Source organism: Candoia aspera, chromosome 2 (genome assembly GCF_035149785.1).
Source record: "Candoia aspera isolate rCanAsp1 chromosome 2, rCanAsp1.hap2, whole genome shotgun sequence".
In the NCBI taxonomy this organism is placed as follows: Eukaryota; Metazoa; Chordata; class Lepidosauria; order Squamata; family Boidae; genus Candoia; species Candoia aspera.
Window position 1 is genome coordinate 68,517,472 of NC_086154.1, and position 19,502 is coordinate 68,536,973.

Here is a 19,502-nt window from a genome sequence, read left to right on the forward strand (position 1 = left end):
GTATTTAGTTGACAGTTCCTGCAACTGAAACAGCTGCCACATTAATGGTGTCTGTCTGCTTGGTTTATTCTTCTGGTTGTCTATTCCTTATCTTGCTGTTTACATCTGGCTAGAGGCAAAGAAAGGTGAAACCAAAAGAAGCATCTTAAACTTTCCCACAATGCAAAGGAACTAATGGCACTGCCTTGAAACAGAGATATATCGCGCCCCATAAAATTTCAATGAGTAGGTGGCTAGATATTGCTGTGCAAAATATTCATTTATTACTCAATAGCAGCTGAGTAGATTATTGTTTTATGAAGTTACTAGTGTTTTAAAATACAACTATCTTGCGCTTGCACAACATTAAAATCAAGAAGCAACAAATAGTAAATGTGATTTCAAAGCAACTGCCTTGCTCTACATTGGGGGGCGAGGAATAAATAGCAAAACTTTGATTGTAGAAAGTTACAAATGGGTTAAGGCTCCAGATAAATTTGAAATAAGATTCTGGAATTAATTATAAAGATTTTTTTTAAAAAAATGTAAGATAAGACTTTAAAAATTGGACACTACAGGGAACTAGAAGGAACTAAAGGAGAAGAACACTCAAACTCGACTTACAATTACAAAATGAAGCAAAATATTCTAACATTGGATATATTGAAGGATATTTTTGAACAATGGACTAAGAGGTTAATTTTAATAGTGTCTATAGATAGACTGTGTCTAAAAGATGTTATGGAAAAGGAACAAGTTCCACCTGACAAGACTGAGATGAGTTGAAAGTGGATTTAAAATTGACAGGCTACAACAATGGCCTTCAGCAAAGGATCGTTACCTTGTCGTGGTGCTGGAGCTTGAGCACCTCAATGATGCCATGAGCTAAACCGTGAAGGGCCACCCAAGACGGGAAGGTCATGACAGTGAGGTCAGACTAAATGCGATCCCTGGGGAAGGTAATGGCAACCCACCTCAGTATTCTTGCCATGAAAACTAAATGTATCAGTACAACCAGAGATATATTGGTATACCATCGGAAGATGAGACCCCCAGGTCGGAAGATGGTCAAAATGCTACTGGGGAGGAACAGAGGATGAGTTCAACTAGCCCCAGACGTGATGACGCAGCTAGCTCAAAGCTGAAAGGATGGTTAGCAGCTGACAGTGCTGGTGGTGAACGGCAAATCCGATGTTCTAAGGATCAACACACCATTGGAACCTGGAATGTAAGATCTATGAGCCAGGGCAAATTGGATGTGGTTATTGGTGAGATGTCAAGATTAAAGATAGACAGTTTGGGCATCAGTGAACTGCAATGGACTGGAATGGGCCACTTCACATCAAATGACCACCAGATCTACTACTGTGGACAAGAGGACCACAGAAGAAATGGAGTAGCCTTCATAATTAATAGTAAAGTGGCTAAAGCAGTGCTTGGATACAACCCAAAAAACGACAGAATGATCTCAATTTGAATTCAGGGCAAGCCATCTAACATCACAGTGATCCAAATATACGCCCCAACCACAGATGCTGAAGAAGCTGAAGTAGAGCAATTCTATGAGGATCTGCAACACCTACTGGACAACACGCCTAAAAGAGATGTTATTTTCATCACGGGAGACTGGAATGCTAAGGTGGGCAGTCAAATGACATCTGGAATTACAGGTAAGCATGGCCTGGGAGAACAAAATGAAGCAGGACATAGGCTGATAGAATTTTGCCAAGACAACTCACTCTGCATAACAAACACTCTCTTCCAACAACCGAAGAGACGGCTTTATAAATGGACTTCACCAGATGGACAACACCGAAATCAGATTGACTACATCCTTTGCAGCCAAAGGTGGCGGACATCGATACAGTCGGTAAAAACAAGACCTGGAGCTGACTGTAGTTCCGATCACGAACTTCTTCTTGCACAATTTAGGATCAGACTAAAGAGAATAGGGAAGACCCACAGATCAGCTAGATATGAGCTCACTAATATTCCTAAGGAATATTTCCAGCAAATTTGGAAAACACAAGAATGGCCATCAGACTGGAAAAAATCAACTTATATCCCCATACCGAAAAAGGGAAACACTAAAGAATGTTCAAACTAACGAACAGTGGCATTCATTTCACATGCCAGTAAGGTAATGCTTAAGATCCTGCAAGGTAGACTTCAGCAATTCATGGAGCGAGCATTGCCAGATGTACAAGCTAGGTTTAGAGAAGGCAGAGGAACTAGGGACCAAATTGCCAATATCCGCTGGATAATGGACAAAGCCAGGGAGTTTCAGAAAAACATCTGTTTCTGTTTTATTGACTATTCTAAAGAATTTGACTGTGTGGACCATAACAAATTGTGGCACGTTTTTAGTGGTATGGGGATATCAAGTCATCTTGTATGCCTCCTGAAGAATCTGTATAACGACCAAGTAGCAACAGTAAGAACAGACCACGGAACAACGGACTGGTTTAAGATTGGGAAAGGAGTACGGCAGGGCTGTATACTCTCACCCTACCTATTCAACTTGTATGCAGAACACATCATGCGACATGCTAGGCTTGAGGAATCCAAGGCTGGAGTTAAAATTGCTGGAAGAAACATTTACAATCTCAGATATGCAGATGATACCACTTTGATGGCTGAAAGCAAAGAATAACTGAGGAGCCTTATGATGGTGAAAGAAGAAAGTGCAAAAGCTGGCTTGCAGCTAAACCTCAAAAAAACCAAGATTATGGCAACCAGCTTGATTGATAAGTGGCAAATAGAGGGAGAAAATGTAGAAGCAGTGAAAGACTTTCTGTTTCTAGGTGCGAAGATTACTGCAGATGCTGACTGCAGTCAGGAAATCAGAAGACGCTTAATCCTTGGGAGAAGAGCAATGACAAATCTCCATAAAATAGTTAAGAGCAGAGACATCACACTGACAACAAAGGTCCGCATAGTTAAAGCAATGGTGTTCCCCATAGTAACATATGGCTGTGAGAGCTGGACCATAAGGAAGGCTGAGAGAAGGAAGATAGATGCTTTTGAACTGTGGTGTTGGAGGAAAATTCTGAGAGTACCTTGGACTGCAAGAAGATCAAACCAGGCCATCCTCCAGGAAATAAAGCCAGACTGCTCACTTGAGGGAATGATACTAAAGGCAAACTGAAATACGTTGGCCACATAATGAGAAGACAGGACACCCTGGAGACGATGCTGATGCTAGGGAGAGTGGAGGGCAAAAGGAAGAGGGGCCGACCAAGGGCAAGGTGGATGGATGATATTCTAGAGGTGTCAGACTCATCCCTGGGGGAGCTGGGGGTGTTGACGACCAACAGGAAGCTCTGGAGTGGGCTGGTCCATGAAGTCACGAAGAGTTGGAAGCGACTAAACAAATAAACAACAAACACAACAATGACATGGAGAAAGATGTTACACTGGACATATAACTGAAACCGACTGATATATTAATTATTAAAGGGGATATACAAACAACAAACCAAGAGAGTGAACTGGATAATTTTCCTATATTGGATTTATAAAAGAGGCTTGTTAAAGTTTTGAAGAATTTTGTGAGAAGGGACAAAGAAAAAATGAAAAGAAATCAAGTTCTAGGACATTATTTGAATGGACTAAAGATCAAGATTGTTAGAAATAAAAGGAAGGAATATAAAGTTGATTTATTTGATCAAGACTAAAATAGATATGTTGTTACCTTTGGTAACCCTTAATGGGCTTTTGCTGACATCAGGACTGAAATGCCAAAGTTTTATGGAATTGTTTATAGATAAGAGATGGGATATGGAAAGATCATTTGCTGTATTTTAAGAGAAGGTGATAAGTTACTAAAATTGTTTATAGTTGTGATGAAGGTGGGAAGTCATTTCTTTATATATTTCTTTGCTTTTTCTTTACTATATTCTTATTTTTTCTCTTTCTCTTTCTCTTTTTTCATTTTTTCTTTCTTTTCTGCATCTTCTACTTTTTCTTTTTATTCTTTTAGTTTTTTTCACTTTGTATTAAGTTTTTACTCTTGTAATTATAATTCTTAATACAATTACTATAAGGTTTGTATAATATGGGGAGGTCTGTTATCTTATGTAGTGTTTGTTAACATGTCCTCCTGACATATTCATAAGATTCACATATATAGCTCTTGGTCCCAAAAATGTTGTTTATACATAATTGTGGATTTATGCCAGGAAGTCATCTATTTTATATTCTCTTTCTGCCATTTTTGTCTCTCCACTGATGCCAGTGTGAACAGGCATAGGACACAATAGCCATGTTATTAAAATAGCATTAGCATAATTGCAACCTGGATTAGGATTGCATGCTAAATTTCCAAGTTTGTCGCCTAGTGTCCAACCAAGGATCAGATGATACAGCTGCTATCTACTCTTAACTGCCCAAATACAGTTTGCTTTTGTTCCCAATAACTCAAAATACAGGAAGAAGGTTGAAGGTATCTATGATCCACCTGAACAATTTTTGATATAGGAGAATTGTTCAGGAATAGTGTTGCATGTTCTGGAAAGAAGTCTCCAGGTATCTACTGCCTCCTAGGACAAACCTGAACTTCTTTTGGTCTAGTGTTGTACTGAGCTACATAACAAGGATTTACTTCTAAAGCTTTTTAATCACTAAGGACCTTTCAGAGTTTGTGAAAACTATTGTCCTCACTTTATATAGTATTGAATAAGTGACCAGATTTCTACTCCTAAAATCCTGATTACTTAGTTTATGATTTTGAACTATTATGTTCACTGAAATATTTATGATTGAAATATTATGTTCATTGTGTAAATACAGTATATCTTTCTGATTGAGCAAAGCTAGGAGTACTAGCTTGTAGTTCCTATTAACTGAGCATGGCAGTCAGGGCTGCAACTGGGGGGGGGGTGACCGGGGCATGTGCCCCGGGCGCCGCACTGGGGAGGGCGCCAAAATGAGCGCTGGGGGGGGGTGCCAAAATGGGCACGGAATCCATGTTTGCCCCTTGTGACACAGACCCTAGTTGTGGCCCTGATGGCAGTTCTTTCTGTGGCTGGATGCTTAGCAACTAGAACTTGGGAGACTTATTTAGATATATCAGAAAGAAATGTAAGCCACTATCCTCTCCTATGTAATAATTTATTCATTTGACAAAGGATAGCAGCTATTACAGATTCTAATCATGTAATTTGTGTATTTAGATATTTATCGGATCCAAACTACCAAAAATATTTAGCACGCCGCAGAAAGGAAAAGAAAAGCTAAAAATTCACTAATGGGCACCAAAGGTCTCACAAGATAGCAATTTATAAGCATATAAATAGATGGTTCTGTTTTCAAGACAGAACATATCTACATTTTCGTAACAAATATGGGAAGTTATATCTTAAAAGGGACGTGTTATAACATTATTTTATTATATATGGTAATTCATATATATTAGGAAATGCAAGACTATTATCAAAATTTCCCAGAATATACAATTAACAAATTTTGTTATGTGTAATTTTCAGTCAAACTTTGTTCATGCAATTTTTAAAAGCTAGCAGATGGTTTGTGCATTAGCCCACAATAAATTATAACACTTAGAAAGACAGCTACAGTATGTACCAAGAAATGCAAAGAGTCCAAGCTACAGATGACCCTTCTGATTTTTAATAATCTCTGTAATTGATGTACAGGCAAAAAAAAGAAGAAAATACACAGATGTCTAATGTGGATTCTTCATGAAGTACAAATCACTTCTATTTACTCAAGCAATGCTTCATGGTTCAGTTCACTTCTTAATTAAAGACATCAAGATGCACATAAATGGCACTGAAAAGAATGTTTAGTGTGCAATATGTTCAGCTGGGGTTTTTGGATACTTTGCTTGCTTCTGGAAACCCTGAATTATCTATCATTTCCTTTTAAAACATGGCTAAAACACATTTAATCCCTGTGCAATTAAAGAAGTTATGGCTTTCCCTAGCTAATTTGTTTTTATTATCTGCTCGGAATATTAAATTGTGTTATCAAATATTGTTTGATATACATAAAGGACTTTTGTAAACAAGAATCAGCAGTTTTATGGCTAGGTACTGCTTAGCTGAAAAGGACAGAATAATATAAATGTGACAATCCTTCCTGATATATTTAACTTGGACACTAAAATTTAATCTGGATATACTTTTTATAAATTTATCTCTAGCTGCATGGACAATTCCATGGACAAATTTTCCTAGCTTGGCCTTTTCAGCAAACAGCTTTGTTGCATTTTTTTAAAAAAAAGATGGCCGTCATACCTTTGTAGCTGTCTAGAGATAAAAAGATTAATCCTAAGGAGGAAGGAACTAACAAACTTAGACAAGATCATTTATGATAAGAATATTACTATGATAACAAAGATTGGCTAGTTAAAACAATGATTTTTCCAGTGGGAATGGATAGCTGTGAAAGCTAGACCCAGATAAAGAGTGAGAGATAGAAGATAGGTCCTTTAAATTATGGATTTTAAGTTGATTATTAAGAAAAGAGATAGAAGATAGGTGAGAGATAGAAGATAGGTCCTTTAAATTATGGATTTTAAGTTGATTATTAAGAGTGCCACTGATTGCAAAAAGACTGACTCAAATTATCCTAGATGAAATAAAGCCTGACTGCTTTCTTGAAGAGATAACCAGTAAGAAGAAATTCATATATTTTGAACATGTGATACAAGCAGGTGATGGACTAGGAAAAATATGCTTGACAAGGTTGAAGGAAATGGAAGAAGGGGGAGAGAAGAAAATAAATGAACAGGATCATGGAGACCACTAGAATGATCTTGGAAGAATTATGGATTGTTATTAGGAATGGGTAGAAATAATGAGCATTTGTCCATAAAGTTGTCATAGTTCTGGCTTGACTCAATGGCATCTGAATAATTTCTCTAGCTACAAAGGTATTGTACATTCATTCTAGTACATAACTGCTAACATGCAGAAAATAATTATTTAAGTCACAGATACAGTGTAATTTTATTAAAGGTAGGAATTATGAGATCATCAAGAATAATATTCAGAACAGATTTGATGCAACAAAATAATGATCCATATAAGTATGAGAAAGTAACAAAACTCAGAATCAAGTGTAACTTCTTTTCATAAAAACCTTGTCAGTTTGCACCAATTATTTAGTGTGTAAGTCTGTTTGATTTCCATCAGACCACAATATTTGAAAAGCAAAGCAGAGCAGAGCAGAGAAAAAAGTTTGTGGATTTTATTTCACAGACTTGGATTCCAACCAGAAATACCTAGGACAGCTTGGGTCTAAAAAACCTGAATAAACAATAAAGGACAATTTAGGACATACCAAGATTCTTAAGGTGACTAGGATCCTAGGGGCTTTTGGTCTTCCCTCTCCTGTCCCCAACAAAACTATAAACTATGCCAGCTTAAGATCTGCCATAGCAAATCACCTCTTCACTGGGAGAATGGGAAGATTATTACAAACTATCTCTATCCCTATCTCAAGTCCATCTCCATTACAGAATGGCTGTTTAAGGATTGTTTTTTTATGAACAACAAACCTAACCATTCTGTTAGCCTGATGTGTTCATTGATACCCAAGAATAATTTGGGGTTCTTGGGCATATCATGCACAACCCCTTTATAACCATAGTTTTCTCTGTATATGTTTGATTCTTCACAAAAAGAAGACAAACTCAGCATTTCATAGTATAAAATATGCGTTAAAGCTTAGAAAAATGTTTACTAACTGCAATTAATGTACAATTTAACAACTTTAGAAATCTGTTTAAAAAACTATCAAGGCCATTTTACTTCTTTTGGACTTATCCAAGTGAAATAATTTCTATAGGTCAAAGATCTTCCCTTATTCCTAAAAACACTAAGATGTGAAGAGGCTGAGAGAAGGAAGATAGATGCTTTTGAACTGTGGTGTTGGAGGAAAATTCTGAGAGTGCCTTGGACTGCAAGAAGATCAAACCAGGCCATCCTCCAGGAAATAAAGCCAGACTGCTCACTTGAGGGAATGATATTAAAGGCAAAACTGAAATACTTTGGCCACATAATGAGAAGACAGGACACCCTGGAGAAGATGCTGATGCTAGGGAGAGTGGAAGGCAAAAGGAAGAGGGGCTGACCAAGGGCAAGGTGGATGGATGATATTCTAGAGGTGACGGACTCATCCCTGGGGGAGCTGGGGGTGTTGACGACCGACAGGAAGCTCTGGCGTGGGCTGGTCCATGAAGTCACAAAGAGTCGGAAGCGACTAAATGAATAAACAACAACAACAAATTGCTATAATTTGGGTTAATCTACAATCAATTTACAAAGGTAAATTTACTTGCAGTTATGAAAGAAATTTATATTGGATATTGCATTGAATATTCTACAGAAGACTACTATACAAATCATATTAAGGTTATTTAATTAGTTATTCGTGACTAAATCAAACAGAATGTAATATAGGAGTCAAATTAATACACCCAAAATTAAGCAGGAAATATGATCCATCCCACTTTGTATCACCTGAAAATTTAAAATCTCTATCCTATTCATTTTAAGGCTACTGGTTAAATGAGAACATCTCAGATGTTTTGAGGGTGCATAAATTATATTAAAGGCTATCATTAAATGCAATTGCTATTATTTTGAAATAGATTTTCACCTTTTTTTTACAAATGTTTAGAAAATTAAACATTTTAATATATACTCTTTATCCTCTGCCTTGTTTCTCTTCAAAGCTTATATCTCATTTCCTAATTATTTTTCAGGACATTCTGGGCAGACGTTCTCCACCTCCCTCAGCTAAAAGGAGCCAAGAAAAAACACTGTGTACTGTTTTTCAAATAAGGAGAAATATTTTTAAAAATATAATATGAATTAAATGGTAAATGTTATATGTACTAAGCAGTTCCTTAGAGTTGTCCCCAGTATCAAACTAGTTCTCTTTAGCACAACAACTAGGGATACTGACATGAAAACCTTTCAAATCCAAAATGTTTGAGCTCAAAATGCCCCATCACCTCTGATTTGCTGAACTGGGTCTCTCTATGTGTGAGAGGGATAATAATGCATTTCCAAAACATTTTTCCATGAAACTCTGCAGCTTCAAACTCAGGAGGAATGTTGGCTTGTCTGAAGTGGAGTTGAATCAAAATCCTGAAAGTTGTACAAAACCAATACTTGAGGGAAATTGCCTTTTGAGGAATGAGAAAGCAGAATTTCTCAGGGAACTGGAAGTAATATCCAACAAGACATGATACATGGCACAAATATCTACAAGGGATTTTAAAAAAAAGGGATTCTCACTTCTTAGGATCTCATAAGCTATGACCAAAAGGAGTGTATACAAAACTCCTCAGCCTGATTCTTATATCTCTCTCTAGATGTTAGCCAATGTAGAACCTCTAGGATTAGAGAGAGTGTAACATCTTATTACTAGAGCCAAGGGACAAATCAAGATAAGTCTATGCCTTGCTTGTGAATCTGCCACAGCATGTAACTGGCACCATGGAACTGGAGTACTGGACTTGTTGGGTCTTTGGTGTAAACCAGGAAGGCTGTTCTATTTGTTAATAAATAATGTTGTAAGTTCTTCCTTCTCCCTGCTGGATTCTCTGGCTTGAACTCAGTAAAAGCTTCCCAGAACACAGCTCGACTGTATATTCAAATGGAGCCACTTTAAGCAATTGGCTGGCCTCTGTCAACATAAGAGTGTAGTCTCCTTCATACCTACTGCAGTTTAAAACCAGGGCTTCTTTTTCATGCCTTTCCCACATCTTAACAGACACCTTGCTTTGGCTGCTGGGGCTTGGAGCAAAGGGTCAGTAGACCATTGGCATAATCAGCATTCCTGTTCCAAAAAACTCTAGCGCCCTCAGGGTAAATCTCCCACAGGAAATGATAGCAACCTCCGTAACTTCCTTCCTTTAGAGCAGCGGGCTTAATGTTTAGTTCACACTGACTATAAGCCAGTTGCCTGTGACTGATCCGCTTTTTCAGGTTAACACAGGAAGAGAGATGGCTTAAACAAGTTAGCTCTTCCTAAGCTGCTTTCCTGAGTGGTGTGCTGTTTGCTTACCAAGCATGAGCTGTGAACTAACAAGCTCCTCTCTCTGACCTTAATCAGTTGATAGATATTTCCTTTCTCCTCCCCCGTGGTTCATGCCTCACCGCCAAATGACTTAATGAGGGAAATAGTTTGTACTACTGTGTACCTTTCTATGGATATTCCCCATGGTCCACCTACATGTCATTTTCCTTTAATTATAGAAGCTAAGTAAATAGAGCATCCAGTTTCCTTCTGGTTACTCTTCCCTAGACCAGGGTGAACTGTCCAAGGGATGGGAGGAAGAGTGGGGGGCCCCCTAAGAACTGACCCCTAAAGGCAATGCTTTAGTAAGCAGATGCCGTGGCATTTCCTCCTTGCCGATTTGGCTCACCGTGGGTGATCTACGATGCTGTAAGTATTGGATTTCCATTATAAGCCATTGTTACTTGTAATTATCCCGGCATCTTCTCTTGCGTTCACCTTTCTTGATACCCCACCTGCACATTCTAAATTAGCCGGCCGCATTAGGAGCACTTATAGCAGTGACATATTTTCAGTGATACAAAGAAATAAACATGTTTAGAAGTTCTGGCTGACTTACTGTCCTGGACCGGATTTCTTTGGCGTAGAGAGGTTTCAAGAATTCTGAATCTCCTTCTAGCTTTAAACCTTTCTCTGTAATCCTTAGGTTTCCCATTCCATCCTGAAATATATAAAAGGGTCCCATTACTATGATTTCATAAAATCGAGGCTGAAAAAAGAAAAAAAAATCTTAGGGGAAAAACACCAAGTAAGTTTTGCGATTCAGTCATTCTTTTGGCTTAGGCTTTGTGAGAAAATTGAGTTTCACATAAGCTAAAATGCATGCCTCCAAATTTATTCAGGTAAAAGAGGTCCTTTAGCTTGTCAATGGGGAAAGAAAGAAGTGAGGGGGAAAAAAAGGAAATGATGGGGTGGCATTTAATATAACACAAAGCCATTCATTAACACCTCTTACTTTTAACATTTATACTATATTCCCCATTCATTGATGATAATACTTCCTTCAGAACAAAGAGAGATCATTAGCTTCATGATAATATTTTTAAAAGGAAAACATGCTTTATCCACAGCAAGAGAGACTAAATATGCTGTATGCTGAATGATCCTCTTTTCTGTCTTTGCACAGCTTACTTTTGTTTATTAATCATCTCATTTTGCCCAGACAACTTTATAAATATTCTATATAGTTAAATATGCTTACTAGAATTCTACAATAGAAAAGGAATAAAAATAATGTTCAAGTGCCAAGATGCAATTTACCAGAATGAATGTTTTTACAGCTCTGCTTAACTATAGCTTTTTATTTTATTTTTTAAATTTAGCACAGGGTTGGGCATCCTTTTTTGTGGAAGGCTACATCTCCTTAGAATTACTCTATAAATGACCATATGTAAATGATCGCTAAGGCCATTATTTTTTTTCTTTGCCTTTGGTATCTTTCTTCCTTCTCTTTCACATGAACTAGATTAGAATGAATTGCTGTTGAAAGAGATCTGAACAGAAGGTTTTGAAGTTAGGCTGAAGACCAACCCTTTCCCTAGCCATTAAATTCTATAGTGAAGCAAATTATCACATTTCATATGTAATACTCAAGAAAATTGTCATCTGCTACACCAAGAACTGGTTAAAACAATTCTTAGAGCTTAACTGGTGGATCCTACCCTCTGATGTTCTTATGTTTCAAGTATCCTGCCAACAACTGACCAGTAGGGCAAAAACAGTAAGAAGTAGTATAAACTCTCCTTCAGTTTAAGTGTTTGCATATGAACTGGTTTAAATGTTCTTGGGGTTGGAAAGAGTGGTGAAGGATCAGGGGATCAATCAATCAATCTTTATTTCAGTTGCAGATTGGTATAAAATATATGGAATTACAACCATTCAAAGAATAAGGACTTAACATATAAAATTAGATATTGATAACAAAGTTACAGGGACTCTAACAGAGAACTGTAAAACTATAACACTAAATTATAAATTAAATTCTAACAGTTGTACTTACTGTTGAAATTAACATTATAAAGACTAGGATATGGCAATACAATATAAACAATAAAACAGAGTAGCATAAAATAAATTAAATAAAACAAAATAGACTAAAAATGACAGACCAAACAATCTAGGCTATATTGTCATCTTCTCAAAGGTTTTATGACATAAGAAATTCATTATGAATTCATAGCAGGCTACATGAAGTTATAGGAATTAGAATTTAAGGTACAAAATAATATCAACCTCACAGCCACAAGATTGTAAAACTTTAACACTATGGTCTAATGGTAAGGCTGGTATTTACTGACATTATGACTATTAAGACTATCATGGCAATACAGTATTGACATTACAACAGAGTAGTGTAATACAAATAAAACAAAAACACTTAAAGTAGTTAGCAATCCAAACAATCTAGAATATATGGTATAATAAACTAAGCATTTGCACTGCTAGCATGAAACTGTCTATTCGGTTTAGATGAAACATGTGGACCAGAAAAAGAATGAACAGGGCACACAAACAGCAAACACTGAAATGAGAAAAGAAAAACTCAAGGTTGCAATATAGAAATGTATCCTAGGTACATGCAGCTTTCTCTCTGAACGAAAGAGTTTGCACAGTCTGACCAGTACACCACACAAGAACAACCAAAGCTAGTTTAACTCCAAGCATGCTGAATGTTCGGATTGCTGAAAGCTAACTTGCAAGACAACAGATTCTTCCCTCTTCACATCATCTAGGGCAGTGTTTCTCAAGCGTGTCAGCTTTAAGGTTCTGGCTGGGCAATCCTGGGAATTGAGATCCACACATCTTAAAGTTGCCAAGCTTGAGAAACACTGATCTAGGGAACACATGTAATGTGTGCACACTCAGGATGATTCTTTCTTTGCTTGGTTTTTTACCCTTTCATCATTCTTCTTCATATGCCAAATTCACTCATAACTTTGTTTAAGGTAGTCAGACTACTTTGAAATGGCCCCAGAAATTATATTACTTCATTTTAATGGAAGAAAGGAACAAAATGAAATAATGGAAAGAAAACCAGTAACCCACTAATATAACATTTGCTCCTGCCAAGGACAGAAAAGAAAAAGGAGAATACAGCATTCATCCATTTCATCCATGCTCACCATAGAAACAATAATTTTTAATAATATGGCTGAACTGAAGACACAGTTTAAGGGAAGAATTCCCTTTCGGTAATTAAAAGCTCTGAGTTTACTTTGCCTGTCCATCCTGGATGTATTACAGAAAACATGGATTTTCACTGGGCAGGGGGCATATTTATAGCATGCAGAGAAGGTATTTTAACATACAGGTAAAAATGCTTGCCTATTTCAAAAAAGAAATAATATGGCTTTAAAGAAATTTAGTAGATCCAAAATTCTGCAAGTTTTTAAAAAACAAATCAAATGTTTAATCTGAGAATAACCATTCAAGCACATTTTCTATTCCCTTTTTCCATTTCCATAGAATAAATACCTCAAAAGTTCCCCTAACATTCAGAAAAGAGAAGAACATTGTATTAAGACAGTAGGCTCACTAAGATTTAAGGTACAGTTAGAAAAAACAAAGATGAATGAATGAGATCCGATATAAAAGAAGTTGAATTTTGTTCCATGCTAGCCATGTTTGGGTTCCCACTAGTCATATGCTGTTTATAAGAAGCTGTGTTCCATTAGGTGACAAGGTTGCTGTTAGGAAAAACAGTCAATTGGCCTTTCCATGTCCAAGTGGAAATGTTTTGTGCACAGGGATCTCTGAATCCTGTCCAAGAATTTTATAGCAGTGTCTTACAGAGAAAAAGTGGGTTAATATTTATTACAGATTAGTCTATATTTTTTAGAAAAATGGTTTGCAAGAGTTGTGTGTACTTTATTCTGTATTGGGAAATGGATGGGCATTCTAAAACTAAAACATAAAGAAACGTTGCAGGCAAGTGAGATGCCGTACACACAAAATGTATTTTTTTCCTCTTGCTGAAGGCACAGGGAACATTTATTCTTCTCTAGTTGACTGGCATTTCACTTGTTCACCAGGATTTCTCAGAAATATTATCAACAATTAGCAAGTTTCTTTAGTACTCGAGAATATAATCAGTTTGGTCCTGAAGATTTAAAATCATTTAAGATAAATAAGTATTTCTTGTCCATCTTCTTATCAGTCTGAAACTTCAGTTTTCTTGCTTCATATTGCTATTCACAACCGCCTAGACCAGGGTTTCTCAACCAGAGTTCCATGGAACCCGAGGGTTCTGGGAGAGGTGACTAGGGGTTCCCTGGGAGATCACAATTTATTTTAAAAATTACTTCAAATCGGGCAACTTCACATTAAAGAGATAAGTTTCAATCTTTATATTAAGCAACTGATATACGGATTCCTTTCTTTTCCTTTTATCTCAGCATATCAGAAGAAATCCTTTTTGTTGTTTGAGCATCAGCATAAGCTTATCCTGAATTTTAACATTCCTGTAGAGGCATCCCTGAGGGAGGGTTTTTTAAAAAAAAAGTAAGGAGGGCTGGTGCAATGACACAACTGAAGTCCCAGACTATTATTAACATCCATGCATCCTCCCTTTTGGTTGACATGTCCCCCTACAGGGGACTGTATTCCTGCTGACACATAAAGTTCTGGACTACATATTCTTCTTTGGGGTTCTACTGCTTCTTCTAGCTTCTCTATATGGTGTATTTTGTTTTCAGATTTTTCACCAGGATTCTTATGAAGCTTGGCTTCTTCTGTTGCCCTCTATTTTCTCTCCACTAGAATAATTTGCAAATATGTTTTTCAGGATCTTTTTTTACAACAAACCTGGCCACTGGAATGGGGCTACTGGCCAAATCTACTGGCAGATCATCTACCTGCTGATCTGCAAGACTTTTGTCTTCTTCAAGCCACCTTAAAAGTTGTATTTTCATAATGAAAACGCCTATTTTGACTCAGTCCTATTTTACATTTAAACATCTATCATTTTAGCAAAAGTACATTATGCTATATTTGGAACATAATACACTATATGTAATGCACTCCTTCTAAATCAACAAGTAATTAAAAAAAAACCTATCAGATTGCATTTTCAGAGTTGTTTAGACTTCATACAAACATATTTGAATAACTTCTGCAGATGCAGCCATAAATCATAATCAAGTATAGATGAGATCTATCTTTTTGTCTCTATGAAAATGAACCAGATTCAGCAGAAGCTGTTCATCCTTTCTTGTACATATTTGCTTTCCTTTTTTTTTTTGTTCTTGGGCTGCTACTGTTTACTCAGTGAACCACATGGTAAAGGTTAATCTACAGGGTAGAATTACTAGCTGAATATCACTTATATCCAGGATTAAGAGAAAACAGGAAAAGAGGCGGTTTTTAATGCAGTTGGTAATTAGCAGTAGTACAAAAGTGTTAAAAAAATCCTAATCCTCAAATACATTTTATGCACGATATGCATACAATAAACATACGCTCACTAACGTCTGCAGTTATCCCATGCCAACTTTTGCTCTAATCTGTGAATACACTGGAATGCGAAGCTGGTCAAACCCATATTCACCTTGGAGAGTCTTATTTTCATAAACCCATTAGTTTTTGAAAGCCTAGTCAATCTTCATCTTCAGGGTGTGAGTGAAAGCCAATGGGATTTGGATAAATTCCATTTCGGTTTGTAGTCTATTCTCATAATTCTGTTTCCTAAGGCTGATGTAAAATCAGTTGACGTTTTTTTTCTCCTTGTTGCAATACTCAGCTCACTGCTGGACTCAATGTTTATCTGAAACCTGATTATTATGCTGTTTGCTTTAGTACAAGATCCAACAGCCATTCAATGACCATAGACAAATTTCATAAGCAAAGGACGTGTACATTGTGCTTCTCAGAAACCACCAACAAACTGTTATAACCACATGGCATCACCGTAGTGCATAAACCAACTAAAACTCTTCAAAACATATTAAGCAAGCCAAAAGACCCAATAGCCCAAGAAGAAAAAACAGGAGTTATTTACAACAATCAGTGCAAAGACTGTAACAGCCACTATGTAGGACAGACAGACAGAAGACTAGCAGAGCACATCCACGAACACCAACTAGTAGTCAGAAGGCATGATGAGAACTCCTTAATCTCACAACACACGGACAGACTCAACCATAGTTTCAACTGGGAAACTGTGAGCATCCTAAACCAAGCCAAATCCAAAAACGCCAGAGAATTCCTGGAAGCCTGGCACTCAGACAAAGCAGCCATCAACGGACACATAGAGGTAAACAACATTTACATACCATTCAAAAGAGACAATAGAAAAGCCAAAAGACCAGTATACTCCCTTACCAGCAATCAACACCCAGATACGCAAAAATCAACACTAGGATTAACACCAGATGAACCATCAAACAGCATAATACACCCTAATGAAGGAACTATTAACTCAGTCAATCAACCAAGCAGCAAACAACAGCCCAATCAAAGAACTCCCAAGGAGAGAACAATACACCCACCAACACAAGCAGGGCAAGCCATGGTATATAAATTGAGAGCAAGGCCCACTCCCTCTTTGCACTGAAGATGTTGCCTAGTCTGGCAATGAAATGTCTGCAAGAGGACAACAAGGCTCAGAGAGCACCAAGGACTCCACAGTTCAACCCTGAGCTACAAATATTCACTTCCACTGGTATTAAATTCCTGCATTATTGAGAAATTCTTTAATGCTATAAATAAACCTGTCCCAAATTCCAAAACTGGAAGCAAAATAGTATAAAACATGATTTTCTATAACAACAACATTGTCTGCTAATATGAGAACCACGCCAATTATTATTTAATCCAGAATCCCCTGAAAAAGGATTATTTGGGGAATTTTGAATTCCCCGAAGACACCACTAACAAACACATAAAACACAAGGACATTTTTCCCCTTAAATATTGGATCAATGATATTAAAGTAGATAGGAAACATCAGATGTTATCCCTCTATCCATTGACAAGAGGTTGTCCAAGACATTAAAAAATGAATTAATTGCTCCATATCTATATTAATGCTCAAACTAGTGTTGATGTCTCTATTCTTTGACTTCTTTGTTAATAAAATTAGTGAGAAGTGGCTTTCCTAATATATAAAAGCAACTTTTATTCAGAAACACAACAGCTAAAAGAAATTGTCATGCAGATTCACTCTCTCTCTCTCTCTCTCTCTCTCTCACACACACACACACAAACACTCTCACACTCAGTTAAAAGAAATTCTATGTGCAGAATGTTTACAATTTTATTTTAGCAGACATGTGAATACATATAATAAAAGACTAGGGTTTCCTATTTCTAATCCAAAGGGCATGCTACGATTATGTTTATACAGTAGATGTCCAGCATCCCTTTTCAAATTACTGCTTTGAAAGAGTTTATTTGGAGAGGAACTTATTTTAAATCAAATTCCCTTATTTCAAGAAGCAGCTCAAAAATTCTTAAGAAACTACTAACCAGCAGTCAAGATATATGCTGTAGAAAAGTACTTAGTAGGTAGCAATTAGGTGAATGTAAAGGTTCCTGTTTAGTCATGTCCAACACTAGGGGGCGGTGCTCATCTCCGTTTCATGGCCAGAGAGCCAGCATTGTCTGAAGACACTTCCGCAGTCATGTGGCCAGCATAACAGTTACTGAATGCTGTTACCGTCCACCGAAGCAGTACCAATTTATCTACTCACATTTGCATGCTTTTGAATTGCTAGGTTGGCAAGAGCTGGGGCAAGTGCAGGAGTGTACGCTGTCACGCGGTGCTTGGGTCTCAAACCGCTGAAATTGCAACCTTCTGGTCAACGAGCCCGGCATCTTAACCACTGAGCCACCATGCCCCACAGGTAGAAATTAAGGCCTTGGAAAAGATAGTCAGATGCCACTCTATGTTTATATCTACAAAATTGTCCTGTACAGATTATGCAATCAAAGCAAGGTCTTATAAAACACTATTAAATAACTATTTACAATAAGTAAGTCCTTGGATATGAAGACTCAAATCAAAAGCTCAACTGGACTCAACAGGCAGTGAAACTCTCACTGGACAGGAAGGCTGGATGCGACTGGAATGCAGTGTGGTGGAAGCAACAGATCTTGAACTGGAACAGAGTGCTGGAATTGTTCTGATGCTGGATCACTGGCAATCTGGAACTGGATTGGGTCTGGACACAGCAACTGGATCTTGGAAGCAGGATCTTGGAAGCAGGACTCAAACTCAAAACAAGGCTAGGCTTGGCTAAAGACTTGGACAAGGTGGAATGCTCAGGACTGGAGTCTTGGAGCAGGACTTGGAACTTGAAGCAAGGCTGGACTCGGCTGGAAGCCCCGGACTAGGCTGGATTCTCTGGACTGGAGACTTGGCACAAGGCTGGAAACATGGAGCAAAGCTGGACTCGGCTGGAAGACCTGGACTGACCAGGAACCCAGATTCTGAACAAGATAGTTGTGAAAATCCAAAACATGGCTGAGTCTGTGAAGCGCAGTTGCATAGAACTGAGGACAAGCAGTGACATGGGAACCTCTCAGCTTGACTACGCTGCTGAGGAGATCACGGAGTTTCAAGACTGGATGCAAGATTAAGGCTGCTGGGCATGGCTGATGCTGGTTCCTCAGTTGCAGCAGCTGCAAGATTCAATTCCTCTTTGGAGTGGAGCTCAAGTGCTGATTCCTCTTCGGCCACAGACGCTGCCTCCGATGCTGTAAGGTCTCTTCTTCCAAAGCTGCAGGCTTAGAAGATCAGTTCTCTCCACCAGCCTGCTTTCTGCGCAGCTGCCTTTTATACCATTCTTTGGCATGCTTGAAGTCTCCTGCAGCCAATCAGGCTGCTTTCTCCTACATGTGCTTTTCAGCTTATCGTTGGTGCACATTGATTGGTGTATTCGAATCCTCCTCCAAATCTTGCCCAATCAGCGACATGGATTTTTCCTGCGCTGCTGACTCAGCCTGGAGTTTCGTTTTCCCAATTTCAGGATGATAAGTTTCCAATTCCTCCTCTGACTCTGAAAAAGTTTCACTTTACAAGTCAGAGGCAGGCTTGGTTCTGACAAAAATATACAATCATGCAGGAAATGTTTTTCTTCCTGTGACACTCTAAAGTTGAATTTAGGATAGGATGTATGAATGTAGGATAGAAAGACTATTGATGCCTTTCAGCTTGGGTATTGGAGAAGGCTCTTGAGAAGACCAAGGATAGCCAAGAAGACAAACACATGAATCATAGAACAAAGCAATCCACAATTTTCACTTGAGATAAAAATGAAGAGGCTCAAATTATCACATTTTGATTCATTATGTGAAGACCCAACTTCTATGAGAAGTCCATAATGCTGGAAAAAATGGGAAGAAGGTGACCTGGTGGATGGACTCAATTACAGTGGCAATAAGTGCAGCATTGGAAGACCTTAAGGGCCAGGTTGAAGACAGATCATTTTGGAGAAGGACTATCTATGTGGTTGCTAAAGGTCTTTGCAGAC

At 37.8% G+C, this 19,502-nt stretch overlaps 1 protein-coding gene across 2 annotated transcripts in view; it reads right to left on the bottom strand.

Annotated features, from left to right (window-relative positions):
- The window catches only part of SGCD (sarcoglycan delta), a 504,550-nt gene that overhangs the window by 124,098 nt on the left and 360,950 nt on the right, over positions 1 to 19,502 (bottom strand). For both annotated transcript variants that reach the window (XM_063292142.1, XM_063292141.1), the window contains one exon: positions 10,592 to 10,693. In XM_063292142.1, coding sequence (XP_063148212.1) covers positions 10,592 to 10,693 — 102 coding nt within the window. The remainder of the gene's footprint in view (positions 1 to 10,591; positions 10,694 to 19,502) is intronic.